The sequence below is a fragment of the Ctenopharyngodon idella genome, chromosome 22 (genome assembly GCF_019924925.1).
Source record: "Ctenopharyngodon idella isolate HZGC_01 chromosome 22, HZGC01, whole genome shotgun sequence".
Classification (NCBI taxonomy): Eukaryota; Metazoa; Chordata; class Actinopteri; order Cypriniformes; family Xenocyprididae; genus Ctenopharyngodon; species Ctenopharyngodon idella.
Window position 1 is genome coordinate 2,240,520 of NC_067241.1, and position 22,019 is coordinate 2,262,538.

The window sequence follows — 22,019 nt, forward strand, 5'->3', positions numbered from 1 at the left end:
GTTGTATAAAAAGTGTTGTCATAGTATAACAGGTTTAAGAACTCTTTTTCTTATATCAAAAAGAACTCTGAACGTTATTAAATACAATAACGCAATACACAAAAAAATATAAAGCAAAATTTTTCAAACAGATTAAAGTGCAAAACAAATGGAAACTTGTTGCTGCACACCTGGTGAGGACATGGTGTAAGTCCTACAATTTTGGCTTGTGCAAGAAAATGGTGCAGTGGGTAATCATCACAAACGTCCTCTGCAATGAAGGTGCATATCTGCTCTGGATCAAATACTAGACATCTAATGCTCTGATGAATGTCCATATAGACACAGACAAATCACATCACTGTGTGTCATCATTCACTCCACTCAAACAGCATGAGCGATCTGAACCACTTTGAGTCTCATCAGCTCTTTCTATGATAAAGTGAGTGCGGGAGGCAGATGGGGAATAGGTTTGAGTAAAACTGCCCAAATAATTTAGAGTGAAGAAACAGCAGCTGAATGCAGAAAGGTTAAGGTAGATCAATCAGTCTCTGTCCTCTTTTTATCTCTCTCACTCTCTATCTTTCCAATCCACTTCTCTTCTTCTCCTCTCATTATCAGCCTTCAGTATAGACTGAAATCAGATCTCTGAGTACAACACATAGAGATGGTTTATTTTTTTCTACAAATGGGATGATGTGACAACTGACAATGAAACAAATGGAGGTTGTACAATCAGTGGCTCCAAAATGTATTTGGAAACTAAATATCAAACTATGTAGCATCAGCAAACATATGCTGCTACAGATTTTCTCTTGCTAACTAATGTCACTTTTCTGAAGCATTTTTCATCATTTCAACCCCATGTGCGATTGAGAAAGAGTCCATTCTTACAAATATTCACACTGCAACACAATCCTTCAGTCACAATCCCCACTTCAACAAGAACATTTTACTGCTAAAATTAAAAATCAAATAGCCATACCAAACACCACAAAAAAACAAACCAAACAAACAAAAACTCCAAACAAAAATACAAAACCAATAAAACACTAGCAACCAAAAGCAAACTACAAAACAAAACTCTAAACAAACAAAACAGAACCAAACAAATAAAACACAAATACAAATCAAAAACAACAAAAACAAAAAACCCAATAAAACACTAACGACAAAAAGCAAAACAAACTAAAACCAATAACTCAAACAATAAAAAGCAAACCACAAAACAAACTCCAAACAAACAATAAAAAGCAAACCACAAAACAAACTCCAAACAAACACAACACGACCAAAAAAATAAACAACAATATGACTTTAGGTATTATTTTCAATGAATTTAGCTATCGTTCATGTCTGTACCACAATGTGGGACAAGGCAAAAATTGTGTATACTTTGCATTTAAATCCTAAACCCCAAGTATATAACAGTGATGTTTGCTTTCGCAAATAACACTAATAAAAGCTTGTATGACTCACAGCTCCAGAGACTTCGCGGATTTTGCAAAGTAATGCTTTTTAGAACTATCCAATTTCACAAAGACATCTAAGAATTAAAGTTTGATTCCAGTTGTGGAGAGATTCCTCACGACGGCAGAAGAGAAAATCAGCCTCTAATAAGGGAAGTCCACAAGACAACAGCTCAATTCCAGCTGCAATGTATGAGAAATCAAAATAAATCTGTGCACTTTGGAGTCGTGGAAACCCTCAGTGGAAACCTCTTTAATGCAGACAAACTTGAATTAACTTTGAGGAATGATGCAGATGCTTTATGACTACAGAGGAATTTGTAATCATTTTGCACAAAAGCAATCAAGTGATGCCTTTTTCAGAAGCACCAATTAGATGCTTTCTAGTTCTGAGCACCTGCACTTTTGTCAATCATAAACGAACAGGTGTGACATGGTGTGAATCCATGTTCAGCAAAGGTCACTTAAAGGTGCAGTAAGCAAATTCTGAGAAATGCTGTTCAAAGTGGATCGGACTGAGCAGCACAACACACTTGTAGCTAATCAGCAGTTGTAGCTAATCAACTCTCTCCTCCACTTATGATGGAGGAGAGAGAGAGAGAGAGAGAGAGAGAGAGAGAGAGAGAGAGAGAGAGAGAGAGAGAGAGAGAGAGAGAGAGAGAGAGAGAGAGAGAGATCAAGAGGGGGATTTGAAGAAAGACTGTAGAAAGAGAAATGGCTGAGAGACATTACAAAAGGGAAAACTCAGAGGATATCACTGGTTATGATCAGGCAAGAGCTTTAGGACTTGAGATAATATTTGAAAAGCTTTCCAGCACTGGAGAGACCAATGCGGAAAGGCCTGAAAACAGATGCAGAGGTTGCACTGTTTCTGCTCCATACGTGAGTAACATTGGTTTTAAGTGTGCTTCTGGTGACTAACAACAAACTCTTGTGTACTGTATGTTCATTATTTGTTCTTCTTTGTCGTTCATTCATAATCTTCGCATTCTTTTTCACAAAACTTTATTTTGCTTCAATTCTGCTAAAAAATAAATCCACCCTTGCATTGCGTGTTTGTGTATTTTGGGGAGGTGCAATGAAGGGAGGGGTTGATTGTTTGGGTTGATTTCAGATATCAACAGTGTTCAATAATTATTCTCAGAAGTCGCTTACTGCACCTTTAATATTATCACACATTTTAAATATGGTCGTTCGTACTGATACAAAATTTGTGATCCAACATCCAGTTATTTAAAACAACATGAAACAAACTGGCATTTAAAAGAAACTGGCATATCAAATTTTATTCACTATAACATTTCCCACATTTATTTAGTTAACATCAAATTAAAGGGTTAGTTCACCCATAAATGAAAATACTGTCATTAATTACTCATTACTAGTCATTCCACACCCGTAAGACCTTCGTTCATCTTCGGAACACAAATTAAGATATTTTTGATAAAATCTGAGAGGTATACAACTCGTCCTACAATTTTCTAACACAACTCTAACTCGTCCTAACACAAGGTCCAGAAAGGTACTCAAGACATTGTTAAAACCGTTGACGTGACTGCAGTGGTTCAACCTTAATGTTATGAAGCAACAAGAATACTTTTCGTGTGCAAAAAAAATAAAATAATGACTTTATTCAACAATATCTTCTCTTCTGTGTCATTCTCATACGTCATTTACGTCCAGCGCCTCTAGGTTCTACGTCAGAACGCCGACTCATTATTACACACCCATGCGTTGTGCTGCTCACGTGATCAGCTTTGGCCAATATTAAGCCGGCATTCGGACATAAACACAGAAGCCTTCACTGTGCTTACTGCGGCAACTACATTAGGATAATGACAGGGAAGAGAAGAGATTGTTGAACAAAGTCGTTATTTTTGTTTTGTTTTTGCGCATAAAAGTATTCTTGTCGCTTTATAACATTAAGGTTGAACCACTGTAGTCACGTGGACTATTTTAACAATGTCTTTAGTACCTTTCTGGACCTTGAAAGTGTTGATAATATTGCTGTCTATGGACGAGTCATATACCTCTCAGATTTCATCAAAAATATCTTAGTTTGTGTTCTGAAGAAGAACGAAGTTCTTACGGGTGTGGAATGACATGAGGGTGAGTAATTTTTTTCAGAATTTGGGTGAACTAACCCTTTAAAGACTAGCTTATATAAATAATAATAATAATAATAATAATAATAATAATAAAAAAACACTGAAACAAAAGCACCATATTTTAGGGTTGCACAAATGATTGATAAAAAAAAATAGATCACAACTACAGCTGCTGTGATTAACTAATTGTGAAAAGTGTTGATTACCACAATACTTCTTTTTTTTTTTTTAAAGAAGTCTTATGATCACCTAGGCTGCATTTATTTAATCAAAAATAATGAAAAATTGTGAAATATCATTTACATTTAATTTAGGATTCTTTGAATAGAAAGTTAAAAAGAACAGCATTTATTTGAAATCCAAACATTTTATTACATTATAAATGTATTTACTGTCACTTTTGATCAATTTAATGCATATTTGCTGAATAAAAATATGAATTTATTTTGTTTAAAACAATGTTACTTACCCTAACCTATAACTGTAAGTAAACATACGGCATCACAGAAAACTTTCTGCATTTTTACACTCTCAAAAAACATCATTCTGTATGATTTATAAGCCATTTTCCTCATGGAAAAGAGCTCAATGCCCCATAACAGTAGAGTTTACCAGGACTACACACACACAGCTGGTACTGGTGGTGATATCTGATTGTGATGCCAGCTCTTTTCTGTGGCCGGTCATTCTGAAGTACCATTCACTGACCCCAAACGTAAAGCTAATTCCACTTCTCACCCTCCCTTTGTGTAAGTGCCTTGATGACTTTGTAAGTTGGCTGCACATGGGGACAGTGGCAAGGAGAATGCTAACATCCTCCGGCCCTAAAAGGACCATATTTCAGTCTTTTATATATATATTTTTGAAGTTTTTTGGTGTCTATTTTTTCTTTTTTCTCTAGTTCTTAAAATGAAACTGGCTGTTTTCTATTGTCATTGTACGTGAATGACCTCTGTTCTAATTAGCTAACCTTTTTGTATGCAAAAATACTGGTGTAATTCATACTGTATATTCTCAAAAGGCTGAGAAATGAGCACTCATCTCATTCATTTAAACTTCCTCTCCACACACTTTCCAATAACACTGAACAAATCACGTCATTCTCAAAGGTATGACACAAACAGCAAAGTCCAGCACTTTGAGGAAACTAATGGACGTAATAAACACACTTAATTAACTTGCTTAACTGAATATTATGCTTCTACCCATCACTCCTTACATCACCAAATTACATTTCCCACAGTGCACCTCACGAAATCCACTTTGTGTCCTCAGATTTTCCTTAAATTTTACATGCCTTTTAATACTCAAGCACTAGTAAAAATAGCAACATATTAAAGTCAAATTGGACACAGTTTCTTAATGCAAGACCTAAAAACATGGCAGACAAGCTCACTTTAATTATTAATCAAATATCTCAGCCATGATCAAAAGGGATTGGCTTCTTTGGGGTGAATTATGGAGAAGTGGAATGCAGAGATGATGACAGGATGGGAAGATGGAACGGAGAAGGATGTGGGTGGTAATGCACTTCTGGAAAGATGTAAGACAAACTCACCCCAGGTACCCGAAAGAAAGTGAGACCTTTGAGCCTTACTCCTGTACTCCATCTCCATGCAAATGCATTTGGAATTAGTTGGGAAAGGGAGGGTAAAGGGGAAACCACCATGCTTTGGCAAAAACACAGAAACGCCTCTATCTAGTATAGTTTATTACTCAAGCTCTGACTTTAAGAAGTTCTTTAATATGCATGAAACCTACTAGTTAAAGAAGAGATGTGAATGCGTTTACAAATCCCATCATCCAATGCATGTTCACCACATACACAAACACAGAGTAATAATTCCTTGCATCAGTTCAGCAGGCAAATTTCAAAGTAGTGTTTTACCTATTGTGTAAATGGATGCGTAAATAGTTATATGGCAATTAAACTACCTTTCAAAAGATGGGGGTTGGTAAGATTTTTTAAATTTTTAAAGTTTTTATAAAGTCTCTTCTGCTCACCAAGGCTACATTTATTTGATCAAAAATATAGTAAAACAGTAATATCGTGAAATATTATTCAAATAACCGTTTTGTACTACGCCATACTTGAATGTATTTTAAAATGTAATTTACTCCTGTGATCAAAACTGAATTTTCATTATCATTATCCCAGTCTTCAGAGTCAAATGATCCTTCAGAAATCATTCTAATATGTTGATTTGATGCCCAAGAATGCCAATTTCTTATTATTATCAGTTGTATTTTTGTGGAAAACGTGATACGTTTCTAAAAGAAACAAAAGAACAGCCATAAAAACAAGGGAGCTGTTGGCTCCTTAAATTAAACAGGAGCCAAATAACTTTTTTGAACTATATTAAAGAGCAGTTAGTAAATAGACTGTTATAAGCCTCACAAACCTAAAACATACACAGCAACAGTTCCCAGTTCATTTTAAATCAAGCATAACTGAAAACTGACTCATGGTTCAGTAATGAAGTCAGTCATGGCTCTGAATGATTCACTTAATAGCTATGTTTCCATCCAAAGTTGTGAATTTCTGCACAAAATTGGAATATAGCATAAAACATTTGCTAATAAAGCAGCGTTTCCATCCAGTGGGTCGAAAAGAACAAAATTTTCACTTCCTGATAAACTAGCGCAAAATATCACTAAGAAACATAGCGGGTCTTTTTTCATATAGGCCTATAATAAATTACTTGTACCTTACTTGAGCGCGCAGATAAAACAATAAATGCGGTCACGTTATCTTGCTTGCGGATACGGATGCCTGCTGTTTGGGAACACAGTCGTGTAAGGGGCCGTTCACATATTGGGGCCTAAAAACGCGTGGAAAGAGTAGCCACGCGCTTTCTCCTTCTTTCCAAAGCGATTGCGCTCCTGGGGCGTCTGTCGTTGCTATGCAACTATGAACTGCGCTCTCCACGACGACAAGGAAGTTTCAGCAAAGGATAAATTGATTTCTAGCCCTTGCATTAGCTTTACTACTAGATATATTTATGGAGATGATATGTAAAAACCACCTTGTACAGCTATTATCAGCTGTTCGGCTGAGCTTTTGATGTTTTGTTACGGAAAGGTCGAAACTGATTGGTTGGTTTTTGTCACATGACCTGCGGTGCACTTGCGGCATTCTGAAAAGTTGAGAATTTTTCATCTCGATGCGCCTGGAAAACACAGCATGCGCGTCTCGTCCACATCGCTTCCATTATATGTACGCCTGCCCCACGCCTACATTTGAAATAACGAATTTGAGCGCGCAAAATATGCGATATGTGAACGGCCCCTAACACTGGGAGTTCTGGGAGGTAATTATACCAAACCACTTTGATGACAGACTTTGCTCAGGCATTTCAGAATGACCAAAACAGAATTTCAGATGCTGCTCCACGAGATCGGTCCACTGGTTAGTCCAGTTATGCCATCCCATCGTGCAGTCACATGATTTTTTTGATGCGCATAGAGGAATTTATTCTGTAAATGTGTTTCTATCGTAGTTTATGCGCATGTTTTCTTTTCGGATAAAAAAAAAATAATAATTATCTGCCTCAATACAGAGGATACATTTATTATGTGCATTTTTAGAATTTATGCTCATCTTAGCGTTTCCATCCAGCATTATTTTTTTATGTGATATCCTAAATGTCAGCCCAAAAATAGATGGATGGAAACAGCTGGTGACAGTCTTATTGAAACCGTTACATCACCTGCGAGAATCCTTTTGACTGATCCGTTAAAAAGAACCAGAGTAATTTTTTTGTCAACTAAGATGTACAAACCCGATTCCAAAAAAGTTGGGACAGTGTACAAACTGAATAAAAAAGGAATGCAATAATTTACAAATCTCATAAACTTATATTTTATTCACAATAGAATATAGATAACATATCAAATGTTGAAAGTGAGACATTTTGAAATGTCATGCCAAATATTGGCTCATTTTGGATTTCATGAGAGCTACACATTCCAAAAAAGTTGGGACAGGTAGCAATAAGAGGCCGGAAAAGTTAAATGTACATATTAGGAACAGCTGGAGGACCAATTTGCAACTTATTAGGTCAATTGGCAACATGATTGGGTATAAAAAGAGCCTCTCAGAGTGGCAGTGTCTCTCAGAAGTCAAGATGGGCAGAGGATCACCAATTCCCCCAATGCTGCAGCGAAAAATAGTGGAGCAATATCAGAAAGGAGTTTCTCAGAGAAAAATTGCAAAGAGTTTGAAGTTATCATCTACAGTGCAAAGTATGATCCAAAGATTCAGAGAATCTGGAACAATCTCTGTGCGTAAGGGTCAAGGCCGGAAAACCATACTGGATGCCCGTGATCTTTGGGCCCTTAGACGGCACTGCATCACATACTGTAATGGAAATCACAACATGGGCTCAGGAATACTTCCAGAAAACATTGTCGGTGAACACAATCCACCGTGCCATTCGCCGTTGCCGGCTAAAACTCTATAGGTCAAAAAAGAAGCCATATCTAAACATGATCCAGAAGCGCAGGCGTTTTCTCTGGGCCAAGGCTCATTTAAAATGGACTGTGGCAAAGTGGAAAACTGTTCTGTGGTAAGATGAATCAAAATTTGAAGTTCTTTTTGGAAAACTGGGACGCCATGTCATCCGGACTAAAGAGGACAAGGACAACCCAAGTTGTTATCAGCGCTCAGTTCAGAAGCCTGCATCTCTGATGGTATGGGGTTGCATGAGTGCGTGTGGCATAGGCAGCTTACACATCTGGAAAGGCACCATCAATGCTGAAAGGTATATCCAAGTTCTAGAACAACATATGCTCCCATCCTGACGTCGTCTCTTTCAGGGAAGACCTTGCATTTTCCAACATGACAATGCCAGACCACATACTGCATCAATTAACATCATGGCTGCGTAGAAGAAGGATCCGGGTACTGAAATGGCCAGCCTGCAGTCCAGATCTTTCACCCATAGAAAACATTTGGCACATCATAAAGAGGAAGATGCGACAAAGAAGACCTAAGACAGTTGAGCAACTAGAAGCCTGTATTAGACAAGAATGGGACAACATTCCTATTCCTAAACTTGAGCAACTTGTCTCCTCAGTCCCCAGACGTTTGCAGACTGTTATAAAAAGAAGAGGGGATGCCACACAGTGGTAAACATGGCCTTGTCCCAACTTTTTTGAGATGTGTTGATGATGAAATTTAAAATCAACTTATTTTTCCCTTAAAATGATACATTTTCTCAGTTTAAACATTTGATATGTCATCTATGTTGTATTCTGAATAAAATATTGAAATTTGAAACTTCCACATCATTGCATTCCTTTTTTATTCACAATTTGTACAGTGTCCCAACTTTTTTGGAATCGGGTTTGTACACTAAAGATGTAAATAACTAATGCCAGCTACAACATATCTGATAAAACCATATTGATGTACATAACATTTTCCACTGTCCTCAATGGTAACTAAATCATTTAAAAAGAAAAAAAAAATCCCTAAAATGTTTTTTTTTTTTTTTTGCATTTGCATTTGCATCCATTTTAGTTGCTGTCTGAAGCCCTGTTCTTTTTTAAATATAGTGAGAACTCTGGTAAGTTAAGATGAAAGAGAAGAGAGAGGAAAGGAAATGCTACAAAAGAAAAAAGTGTTTATGCATGTAAAAAAGCCCAAGCTTTTTGCACCAGTATTATCTTAGAGAGAAGGGATAGTCGATCCTCCACTCCACCATAAAAAATAGAGTGTGAGCAGAGGAAGATGAAGTCTTCATCTCCAAAAAAGCACTGGGGAGGAAGTGGAAAAAAAGACAAAGACGAGAAGGAGCTTTACAGTGATGTTCAAAGCATTCTGCAGCTATTAAACACATCGACAGCTGAAGATGCTAAACCCGCTGAGCTATTAAAATAGTCATGTGAAAATGCCCGTGTCTTTTTGCAACTTCAATGTATGGAGATGAAATTGAAGCTCAATGCGTCTAGGCTACAGTATGATGAGGTACAGACCAGCATATAAACAAACCCAAGCTGAATTCATTTCTTACTCTCCAGTATGACATTCAGAGTTAAGTATGTAAGAGAGTACAGCTGTACAGTCCAGCTAAGATTTATTAAGCCTGCATATATAAATCAGCACAAGTCCACAAAGGCATTCAGGCAAGGCAATCTGAACACAGCAGAGAGACTGGCCTCCTGTATCTGTGTTATTGCGGAGTTCAGCTGTGCTGAAAACTCAAATCCAAAGAACGTATTATGTGATTATGTGACCTCATCATGCCACGCCACTGACTGTGAGTACAGCATTATGAGCTGGATAACTGAATAAAATGAACTGAAACTGCATATACGCATATATACTACCGTTCAAACATTTGGAGTTGCTAAGATGTGTTTTAAAATTATTTTTGAAAGAAGTTTCTTGCTTACCAATGTTGCATTTATTTGATCAAAACACAGTAAAAACAGTAATACAGTGAAATATAACAATTCTAAATTGTTGAATTTTAAAATTTCATGTTTACTTGGGTGAGAAATAAGTATAATTGTTGTTAATTGTATATATTTTTTAATGTTTTATTTTTATTATAAGTTGTATTTATTTATTATGTATATTATTTAATTTTAGAAGTAAAGGTATGTACAATAGCATATGTTTTTGCAGAGGTATAAAAATGATAATTTTACCGGTATTACTATCAACTATGTGACTAGCTACCCTTGTTTGGACATCAGTGTCATTACTAATGGCTAACTGAGAACATTAATGGAATGTAACCTCTTACTCCATTTTTCCATCTATGTAAGAACACCTAGAATGACGCTGTGAAGGAGCTGCAGAGATGGCCCAATGCATTAAGACACACACACACACACACTCACACACACAGCGCTGACCAGCTTGGCCATAAAACCTTCATTACTTCTGCAATGAGGTGGCTCTCAGCGTAGAACAGAGGGTGACCAGGGGCCTGTCTGTATCTTTGATTTATCATGTGCACATCGCCTCCCTTGGCCAGCTGAGGCTTTCAACCACATCACCATCAATCCTCATTACCTCACATGGTAAAAACAACACAGCCCCTTATAAGGAATCAGGGTTCTTTCATACAGCATCATGGGCTTCTCAATCTGGTGAAGAACATGTTTGTGGGCCATGTTCCTTTCCACGAATCCTCAAAAACATATGAATCAACAGCCAAAAAGAGAAGTGTTTCTTTACTGTAACCAATTCCAACTATATTTATACACTTTCTGAAGAAACTGTGTGAGAAAATGTGTGATCTCCAACATGTTGCTAGCATGTTCTGGAAGCCCAAGATCTATGACGTTTTAGTCTCTAGATGTAACTCGCACCTTCCTTTAAAGAAAATGATCGGCCTGTTTTATCATCAATTAAGCCGGGTACACATTTTACAGTTTCGGCCATGATCTGGCTGTCTGAGACAAATGTTGGGAATTCTAAAAGATTCCTCATATCCTAGGCCAAAATCTGTAGTAGGGCTGCTGCGGTGAAGGAATTTCCCTTGCAGTCATTTTGAGTGGCTCAATATTACTATATGCAATATTATTGCCATTTTTGCCATATAAAGTAGTGTTAAGTCTTTTCAAGACAAGCCATGATCAAAATTAATGCTAGAGATTGTTTTTGTCTGCTAGCCACCATTTCAATTCCGCATGTAATGCAGTTCACAGTCACCGAACGCTTCACGGCTTGATGTAAAACTCTGGACGAGTCTTCTTGCGTGCGTCCATTTTTAATGAGTCTTGCCTGTCGTGAAGTCTGACATTAAAGACAACGGCTTACAGCGGGGATCATGTTCATACAGTCTGACAAGCAACAATCATAAAGGACTATTAAAAATATTCAGTGTTCATCTGGCTTTAGAAAAGTAACAGCTCACCTTTTTTTAAAAATAAAAAATGCATGGGTAACACTTTAGTATAGGGAACACATATAAACTATTAACTACAACTTTTCCCTCAATAAAATCCTCATTTACTGCTTATTATTAGTTAGTAAGTTAGTTGTTAAGTTTAGGTATTGGGTAGGATTAAGAATGTCGAATAAGGTCATGCAGAATATGGCATTAATATGTGCTTAATAAGTACAAATAAATAGCCAATGTTCTAGTAATATGCATGCTAATTAGCAACTAGTTAAAAGACCCTAAAATAAAGTGTTACCAATGCAAGATTTCAGGTATCGTTCTTGGTGATGATAATTTGAGCCTTGGCAAACACCACTAAAAAGTATTCTTTATTAATTGGGCTTGTCAAAACCTATTTTCCAGTGGCTAGTGTTTTATAAACTTTTGTTGTCTACAGTCTGCAGTTATCGGAAGTGATTGAGCTCTGCCTAAATAGAAATTGCACTTAGCACCTAATCTCGCAACTATGTCCTAATTAGGTTGTTAATGATTGATCGTTCAAGCCCTGGATAAAGACCGGGGCATCCACCTTCAATAAGTGCCTATTTTTGCTTTAGCAAATCATGTTAAACCAAAGAACGCTCACTGTTCATTTGACCTCCCAGCTTAAAATGAATGCTGACTGTCCTGCTGCTGTTACAGAAGTCAGCTTGGCTGCAGGGCCACTCTGCTATAGCAGCACACTTATTTATTCAGGGTACAAGAAGAAAACTCTCTCTTTTTCTGAGTGTGTGCATGAAGGCGATTACTCTGTAACATTAGTTACTAGCCTAGATCCATAACCACCAGACTAACAAAACTGGCATACAAATATACAAGCTCTTTGATGACAAGCAATTTGTAATGATATGAAGATTTTCTTACTGGCAATCTGATCAGTAAAAAAGCCATGGCATAGAAAGACACCAATGGCAAATTCAAATGGCAAAGTAAAATTTTAAAAAAGTTGTTTTCACATGTAAACAGTTTAGACAATCATAACAGAGTACATTCACATACAGAAGTCTTAAAGGTACAGTAGCAATAAAAGTGAGATGCTTTTATTTGTAGGAAACATTAGAAAAAAAAAGCATGTGTTACTCACCATGAATCGCAGGTCATCGAAGCCGTTAAGCAGAAGCTTGCTCTCATACTGTGGAAGGCCTATATGCTCTAACCAATCACCAACCGGCTGTTCAAGTAGCCTCCCGGATCCACCTGTGGACAGAGGAAGGCGCTTGAGCAGCGAGAAACCGTTGAGACGGTAGCATCGGCACTCGGAGGAAGAGACGTGGCACTGCCACATCATCCTCGGCCAACAGTGCCGAGAGCACAAACACCAAGAAGGCAGAGGCGACAGGATACCGGCTGAGAGGTGTGGTCGCTCCCACAGCAGGGGCGAACCACGCTTTTTAAGAATGAAGTTCGTGTTTCCGAAATTGGGATGAAGATGGGCCCAACGCTGAGGTTGATCACAGATTTAGACTCCACATTACCTCTTAATTTATATTTCAGAGGTTTTAGCAAGTTGCACACGGAATACAACTGGATGCTGAGACCAGCAATTATCAAAGTTTCCATTTGAGTCCAAAAATCACTCTATGAATCAAAGGTTTGATTTCACAATACAAAAAGTGAGATAAGACGATGTGCATCCCTAGAAACAACACTGTAATTAAACCAATTTCCTTAGAATCCTGGAAAAGCTAGTTCCTGAAAATGCGAGCTTGCAGATCCATCTTTGCACAGCCTAATTTACAGAGCTGTTTAATGAGGAAAAGCACAGCAGAGGATCAGCAAAACATCTCACGACTGAAAGTTGGTATTTCCCCTTCGGAGGAGTCCATGTGGAGGTAGGTGCACAAATATACTTCCCACCTTTAACAACCACAAGCAGACATGTGTTGTCTGTGCAAATCTAATTATGCCCAAACATGAACTGATGCAGAGTGACTCTTACTAATAACTCTCAAAACGCCACAATCTCCTGATCTCCTAAGAGTGACTAAAAATTGCTATGAGCATCTACCGTAAACCTGGAAACTCTTAACTTGTGCATACTGCGCTCTTCATCCTCATGCAAATTAACTTCTAATCCAATCTCTATGATAGTGGTACTTAAAAGTCAGGCAGGATTGCGTGGATTGCATTGTACACTCTGTGGTTCTCAGGATCAAAGGTACATGAGATCAAGCACTGGTGTTTGGTAGGCAAAGAGGAAAAAAAGCTAATCACACCTCTTTGCTCTAATAAAACTCTTGATATCATCTTTATTCTACAACATACATACCTGCCTATGATTAAATTTAGTTGCAGAAGAAGCTGATGGAAAAGAGGGCACCAAACGTATGCCTTACCAATAAACCTAGACTTGAAGTAGGTCTAATCAAAGAAGAATTTAAAGCAAAAGTGAATGGAAAACCAATGATCCAATGAGAACTAGTATCTGCCTGAGTCATACAACTTAATCAGAGACTTCCAACCACAAGTACAAGACTTGCTTTTCCAACACAACAAAGTCTCCCAGAGTCTTATAGAAGTCCAAACAGAGAAAGTGGGTGCACATCCCACATCAGTCAATCCTCCGAGTATGTTGCAGACGTCTAGATATCCCTCTAGTTCCTTGAGACATCGCGGCAGCTGCTGAATTAGTAATGCAAGGTCAGTGGGGTGTTTGTCGGCCCCCCATCTTGCTCCACAGAATGACGCTAAAACTTGACACACTTTGCTGGGCGAGCGGTGCAGGCGAGTCTGGATGTTGTAAGAAATGCAGCAGTAATCCCTTCGGCACAGAAGGTGCGGTCTCCTTGTTCAACCGGACACTGTCAATTCTGCTCTGCAACGCTCCTGCTCCGTCTCCTCCTTTCTCTCCCTCACTCCTCCTCTCCCCTCCCTCTCCCTGTCTCCTCCCCTCCCTGCCTCACTCTCTCTTCCCCTAAAAGAAACTGCGGGCCTGCTGTCCATTGTCTAAGGACTTATCAAATCTTTGTCCCATCCATTGATCTGACCAAAACCATTCCTTTTTTTGCCATTGTATTGTTGACTATGCTAACAATAATAGAGGCATTTATTCAAAAGTGTTTACACAGAAAGCAAAGCACAAGCACAGAGGCATATGCGGAGCTTCTAGGCTGGAGGGTGTAGATCTGAGTTTATTGCCAAGCTGCAGGGCAGTTCTTCTTCTAATTCCCCTGACACTCATGCATGTTAATATTTTAGCACCTTTATCTACATGGACAGAAACAAAATGAAAAAAATCTGCCAACAATCCTATTGCAGGAGTTTGCAAATGAAAAACAGTATTCTTGATGTGACAGATGCTTTTATTAGGCCTGGCATTAGGAGAGGTGGGCCAAGTCAAAGTTCTTTTCTACCAAGTTAAAAAACACATTGTTACCATCTAAATGGTACAAGTGTACCACGATTGTTCTGAGAGGTATCTAGGGTGGCTTTCTAGCCTAGTCAAAAATCAAAACAGCCCACTCACTATGACTAGATTTATTTGTCCATTTTATTGCTTATCCAAAAATCTGAAGTCTGATTTCTTAGAAAGGTAATAGACCAACTCAATAAACTGCATGATTTGAGGTATCAAACAGTTTAATACTTTGGTTATGGGTTTGTTCAAATTTGTATTGTCAAGAATAAGCAAAAGTAATAAATGCTGGCTTTAGTAAGCACCACTAATAAAATTAAAAACCAAGAATCATATCCAAGTAGGATGCCTGCAGGAAACAGGAAATGAGGTCAGTGGCAGTGCCATGTGACAAAAGGACAGAGGAAGGACTGGTCCTCTAGCTAGGCTTTGTACTTATATGGGCCAATGAACCCAGTTGGAGCACAAAGGCCCCTTGCAGAGACACAAACCACTTGAAACAGTGTTTACAGGCTTGAAGATAAACTGATGTGAGAATGGTGCTTTATTCAAGTCTTAAACTTAAGAACAGCAGCTTTCCCATCCGTTTTTGCTGTAGTTGCCAAACCGTGCTTACAGGAGCGGGTGGTACAGCAAGCGTGACAGTCTCTCTGGTCTCGATTGCTGTAGTTTGGTTAATTCCAGAGGAAGGTCAATAAGCTGCCTCCATACAGAACAAGGTCATGCATCACCAAGGCTGAATCGTCAAGCGTCTCAGCGTCCATTGATTTAACTCTCAAGTGTCCCCTCGTCCTTCATCGGCACACTGGGATTTCTCATTCTCCATTTAAAGGGCCAGCCAACCCCATATCCTTTATTCACTAATGTAACTCTTCTGGACCTGGCCTTCGTCCTCCTCTTGCCCATCAAGAGGTTATTGTGTTTCAATGCTGGTCTGCTCAGTCAGGTCTCATTTCACAGGGGAGCTGATGCGAAGGCAGATCCTCATTCAAACATACAATCCACAAAGACACTTGATGCTCAGTTACTACAGCTTGGACAATAAAACGATGTATTTCAATTCGTGAATCGATTCTGAGATTTTCCGAATGCATCATAATTCTCTCTCGAATCGATTCTGAGCTTAGTTTAAACAGCAGATGGCGCTCTAGGCTAGTTTTTACCCGCACACTCAAATGCTCATGAAGAAGAGTGCTCGTGCATTTGACTGAGTCTGAGCACATGTAAGTGGTTAAATGTACTTGCACCTCAGAATGCTTTTATGACGCAAGATTAATGTAAACAGCCCACTGCAAAGACCCTTGTAATTCACTCACCTTTTCGAACTTTATTAATGATTATTTTATAGATGGTTCCAAGTGGTGTGTGTAAGGAATTGGAAGCAAGCAGAGTATGGCTGTTGCCATCTGTTGTTTAAAAACTAAGCTCAGAATCGATTCTAGAGAGAATTGCGACACATTTGGAAAATCTCAGAATTGATCCAGAATCATTTCTCAATTCACGATGCATCGATTTATTGTCCTAGCCCTATCAGTTACCATCAGGAGACCAAAGTGCTAGCTAACTTTGGGTACAATGAGCAGTAATTGAAAAAAAAAATTAATCTCTTCTCTCAATTAAATACCTTAAATTAAATACAATTCATTGAGCATCAGATGTCAGAAACTCCTTTTGTCTTTCAGCTGAATAATAAAACAGGACAGCAGTCTATAGACACAGTTGACAAGTTGAAAGGGTAACGGCATCAAATACCTGTGGCAGGGCACTCCTGGTCTTTGGAGAAGTCAATGCCGGCACCAATCAAAGTCATGATCTTCTCAATCTGTAAGAGAAAAACAAACACAGTGAGACAACCACAGGAAGACACTAACCAAAGCGCAATTTGAAAAAAAAAAAAAAAAGCAGCTGTAATTTATGTTAAATCTTTGCATTAATGATTTCCCAGCAGAGCAGATAAAGCAGTTATGCAGCAACAATTCTGACTGAGAAAACACCATCTATTATCCCAAGGTTATAAGAATCATGCACAATGTATATAAGAAGTGACTTAATGTTGGACAGAGAAATGTTTGGTTACACCAGCCCTGACCAATACAGTCACAAGTGAACTGAGGGTATGTCACCCACCCCCAGTTACACATGGAAGACAATCTATAGTCTAAACACCCAACAAAATAAACACGAAGTAATATAGGTAAACTCGAAAACATGCAGGAAAACAAGGGGACATGTCAGTTCATATATTCACCATCATCAATCACTAGTCCAACTTGTTAAATGTCTGACTATAACACACCGTCTGAAAAGTCATAAGGGTAAAAGTAGTTCTGTCTTGCATCTGATTATATCAATGTTATGTAGTCAAGTAGGACATTTCTAAAAGTTAGCAAAGTCTAACAACATGTAAGCAACTCTTCTCTTGGATATCTTTGGAATCAGCATTCATCATGACGTCCACACCCTTCAGTGATTGACAGATTGCTGCAATAACTGAAAGAACACTGAAGACATTACATCAGCATTGTCTGGATCGTCATTTCAGTATGAGAATTCATTCAATCGTGAAAAATTAATGCAACAAGGTCAAAAACGGGCCGTATCTCTGTCATTGAGATTAAGATCTGTCCTTAGCAGTTTATGAATCTACTGATGTTTGGAAGCAGCTCATAATTCTTCAGTTCAGCAGTGGAGTTACATAATATAAAGACAAAGGAGGAGGTGACGAGGCATTTACAAATGACGCACAAATTCTTTTAATTGGGGGATAATGTGTCTGTGCGACTGATATTAAACATTGGCAGAAATGTGAAAAAAAAACAAAAAAAAACAAACAAAGTAATTGAAATATGAGTTAGTAAAAGAAAACAGTGACAGCAAAGCTGCCGAGCAATAGCTTATCAAAAGTAGTGAGGTCAAAAAGAGAGCAGTAGACAGAAAAAAAGAGAGAGAGAGAGCTTGAATCCCGCTACCCCTGCCAAGAAAAGCTGACCCAGAGAGGTCTGCGAGAAGACAATGACAAGGTTTCCAAATGTCGAGTAGTGATGGTCAGGCATTTAAAGGTATAGATAAAAATAAATAAATAAATACATTAAAGTTATGTTCTGATTTACTCATCCTCAATTTGTTCCAAATTTACATGACTTACTTTCTTGTGTGGAACAAAAATGAAGGCATTTTGAAGAATTTTAATGCTGCTCTCTTCCATACCATGAAAGCATATGTTTTGACTTAAAATTTTGGTCTCTTTCTTATGTAAAACTATTATATGACTTTTAAAGAATTTGAATACTGCAAATGAATCACATTAGCAATTTTTTTTAATAAATTTTTTTTGTCAATTTTGATTCTTGACATCTGCGTTAATTGTATGTAAAAGAACAGCATGAACATTCTGAAAAAATATCTCATTTTGCATTACATAGATGAAAAAAAAAAATCACACTGGTTTGGAACATCAGCATTATTGTACTATATTTAGTACATTATTATTAGTATAATAAAATACTATAGGTACTATACTAATAGCATTTTAGTATAGTATATTATTTATATAGTATTTATTAATATTTAGAAATTTTATAGTTTCATTTGTAATTTTAAGTCTTAGTATCTTTGTTGTGCTTTTGTCATTCTATTTGCTCTCATTTATTTTTATTTCAATTTTAGTTATTTTAATACTTCAACTTATTTCAACTAGTTGCCAAGGCAACATTTATAACAAATTATAATCAGTTTTTAAATCTAATAATTGTATTTTGTTTAAGCATCATTTAAATGACCAAAAAATTTAGTTAAAGTGATAGTTCACTCAAAAATGAATATTGTGTCATCATTTACTCACCCTCATGTTGTTCCAAACCTGTATGACTTTCTTCTGTGGAACATTAAAGAGGATATTATGAAGAATGTTTTGGGGGGATTTTGGGTGAACTATCCGTTTAACTTCAACAACACTGGAATGTCATGAGGGTAAGTAAATAACGATTTTTTTTGTAAACTACTCGTTTACAAAATACATAATTATAAGAACACCTCCATTTAACTTTGCTATCAGTAACATCCATCAAGAAAGGTTCATTGTGCACAATCTGTAATAAACCGCGAGCAGCAGTAAAGAGCAGAGGAACAGCAGAAGTGGACAGGAAGCCAGAGGGACGCGTGGAGTATCTTACTCTTTGGGGTGGCCGATGTCTCCATGGAATAGAGAGGGAATGCCTCTGTCTCTGCAGGGATAAAAACCAACTTTTGTTCAATTGCTATTTTTTGCTTGAAGGGAGAACAATGTTTAATCTGTGACAATGGCACAGTTGATGAACCCTTTAATACAGTTAATGGGAACTAAATATAAACATGACATCCAGGTCGGTTTGACACCTCAGTGACCATGTTTCCAGAAATAAACCCTTTTGAAGACGCACAAACACTTGAATGGCTGTCAAGAAAAATGAACAGTCTGGGAAAGAGGAAAGTGGGAATGCTTTGATCCCGAAGTTAGCACCAGTTTGGCTCCATCTACAACAGGAGAGTATTTTTGATTTAAGGATTGGCTGTGTGAAGTTTTTTCATTCCAGTCTCATCCAGAATCCATCAGAAGGAAGACGAGGCATCAGTTATGTCTGACATCCCTCTGTCCCACAGCATTTTTCTCATTTTCAATATACAGTGCATCTGTTAGAGCGCTCACAGCGCATAAATGGCAGACTGTACAGCTATTCACACTGTTAGCTAGTGGTCAATCCATATGAGTTTGTCAATGATTGCTGATATAATGTTAATATAAATGGCATGGGATTGTGGGTATTATGCATGATCTTTTCTCTCTCTCTCTATAGAGAAACTATCGTTACACTATAAGGTGTCCTTGTTACAGTGTAATTTAAGTACTGAGTAATATTAATTAACAGCATGTACTTACTATAGAGTTAAGATTAGGGTTTGGTTTAGGGTTAGTTACATGCAATTAATTGTAAAAAGTTATTAATTTACTATATTAACTGCATGAAACATGTAACAAGGACACGGTAAATAGTGTTACTGAAACTATATATGAACAAATCTTATTTGATAACAACAATTTCTATATCAATAGTCTGATGAATGCAGCAACCTTAAATAATGTGTTGTCTAATGAAGAATTGAGCGGCAGAGTTCTTCATCAATGCATCAAAATTACAGTCAGCACAGATGCACACTGACAGAAGACGATCAATAACTTTCATTTGACAGACAATCATCTGGTTGCACAAAATACATCTTAAGTGCTTAAAATACTAACACAGTGAACCAAACAACATGTAGGTGTGAAGCTAGTCATATTTAGAAGCCAAAACCATAATTAGAATGAGAGCTTCATTCCCTAAAAAGAGTGAAAATCTGTTGGCGAGATACGGTGAACAACAAAATTAAACATGACTGCACTTCATTTCTCCACTTTCATTTTTAGTTAAAATGAATAAATTAAATACAAAGTTTGAAATCAGACTTCCTTTCACCGTGTGTAGACCGTTGAGAAATGAATATGACCCAATAGTACCATCTTGAGTCCAAGTTGTACACTTTCAAATTTCTGCAAGTATCTTCCAAACAATACGATTCAACACATAATTGTATCATTGTTAAAAGTCGTTGTTAAAGAGTTATAAGCCATGAACCAAGCTAATCAGCAACGAGGTGAATCATAACATTACAAACTTTGATTTAACGCAAAAAAAGGTTTTGAAAATCGGACAAAAACACAAGATACAAGACTGTGTACTTAACGGCTTTAATGAGATAAAAAACTACAATCCCATGAGAAGCAGGGCGAACCGCATACTTGAATTGAAGAAAAGGAGAAATATAAAACTACTCATTTACAAATGTTGATTATATGTATAAAAACAATATATTTTAAGTTTATTGCATAATATACATAGATATATACAAACATTTCAGTATTTTGAGAGCGTAGGAAGATCGACTCGATTACGTCACATAGTGCTTGGTGTGGGCGGAGCTAAAAAGCTCTTTTGGAGCATTTTTTTTTTTTTTTACTCTGATTGGTGAAATTTCAATACAGCATCATGGGTAATGTAGTTTTCATCAGGAATTCTACTGTTCAAACAACCTCATAGCTCACAGTAGGTCTGTCCTTAAAGGTTTATATGTTATCATTCAAAATCAATTTCCTTATGGAGAAAATCCGGAATCCAACTGTTACACTCAGTTTGGGCCCGAACCACAGTACGCTTGCATCATCAAAGCAGCAGCTGTTTAACCTTTGTTGCTTGGTAACGACAACGCAGGCAAATTGCATAGAGTTGCTCACTTTTATATTTTGGTTTTTGAATCTTTAGTTTTATCATTGGCCGGCATTTGCATCCATCTGCCACAAATGCACTGCAAATTCTCTAAAGAACCCTGGAGTCCATTTGTGCTGAAGGCGAGTAGAAATTATATATAGATTCTCTCTGCTTGCAGTGGGTCAGTCACGCTTGTCAAGAAAGTGAGTGAGCACACACACAAACACACAGATTTATCCAATCATACATCATCAATAGAGGTTTCACTTCCGCGATTTAGCACGATTGCGTTCATATCAGCAGAACAGTACTGGATGTCACATGAACTGTACCCCAGATCACCTTTTTTTGAGTGGACTCGGGTACAGTTTGCGGGTGTAGTAAACAGTGTTCACATCATCCAAAAGAAAAACTTCTCGTTAATCGAACCACCAAAAGTGCTAGTGTGAAAGCACCCTAAAGCTCTGACTGGTAACCAGATTACAGCAACAAACCCAAACCCAAGCTTCTCTTTGCCACAAATGTTTTACCTCTTGTTTTAAAATGTAAAGTCTTTCATATTTATCTACATCAGTATTCTTTAATATGATCAGTGTGTCTGCTGACCTTATCACACAATTGGAAAAGAAATTACGATGAATATCAAACTGATGTCTAAGTCAACTTGTGATATATTTCACTGCAGACAAATGTGCAAGTTTAATTAGCCAGAGCAAACGTTACATAAACACTTGCGTAACTGGGTGACTCTCACAAAGCCTGTCAAGAATTTGATCTTGCTTAAAGGGGGGGTATCACACACAGTTTCTGCCAATCTTATGTTAATCTTCAATACCTATAGAGTAGTATAGCATTCTTCATATCTCCAAAAAGTCTTTAGTTTAATCATATTTATAAAAGATACACACGCTGTACCGAGTATTCCC

At 37.5% G+C, this 22,019-nt stretch overlaps 1 protein-coding gene across 2 annotated transcripts in view; it reads right to left on the reverse strand.

The window, feature by feature from the left end:
• Positions 1 to 22,019, reverse strand: part of LOC127504440 (ankyrin repeat and SAM domain-containing protein 1A) — a 51,750-nt gene that overhangs the window by 22,770 nt on the left and 6,961 nt on the right. Inside the window, exons 2-3 of one of the 2 annotated variants that reach the window (XM_051878994.1) lie at positions 16,565 to 16,634; positions 12,542 to 12,654 (exon numbers count right to left, since the gene is read on the reverse strand). In XM_051878994.1, the coding sequence (XP_051734954.1) occupies positions 12,542 to 12,654; positions 16,565 to 16,634 (183 nt within the window). Of the gene's footprint in view, positions 1 to 12,541; positions 12,761 to 16,564; positions 16,635 to 22,019 lie in introns of those variants that run through there. The other variant, XM_051878995.1, reaches the window with a different exon arrangement.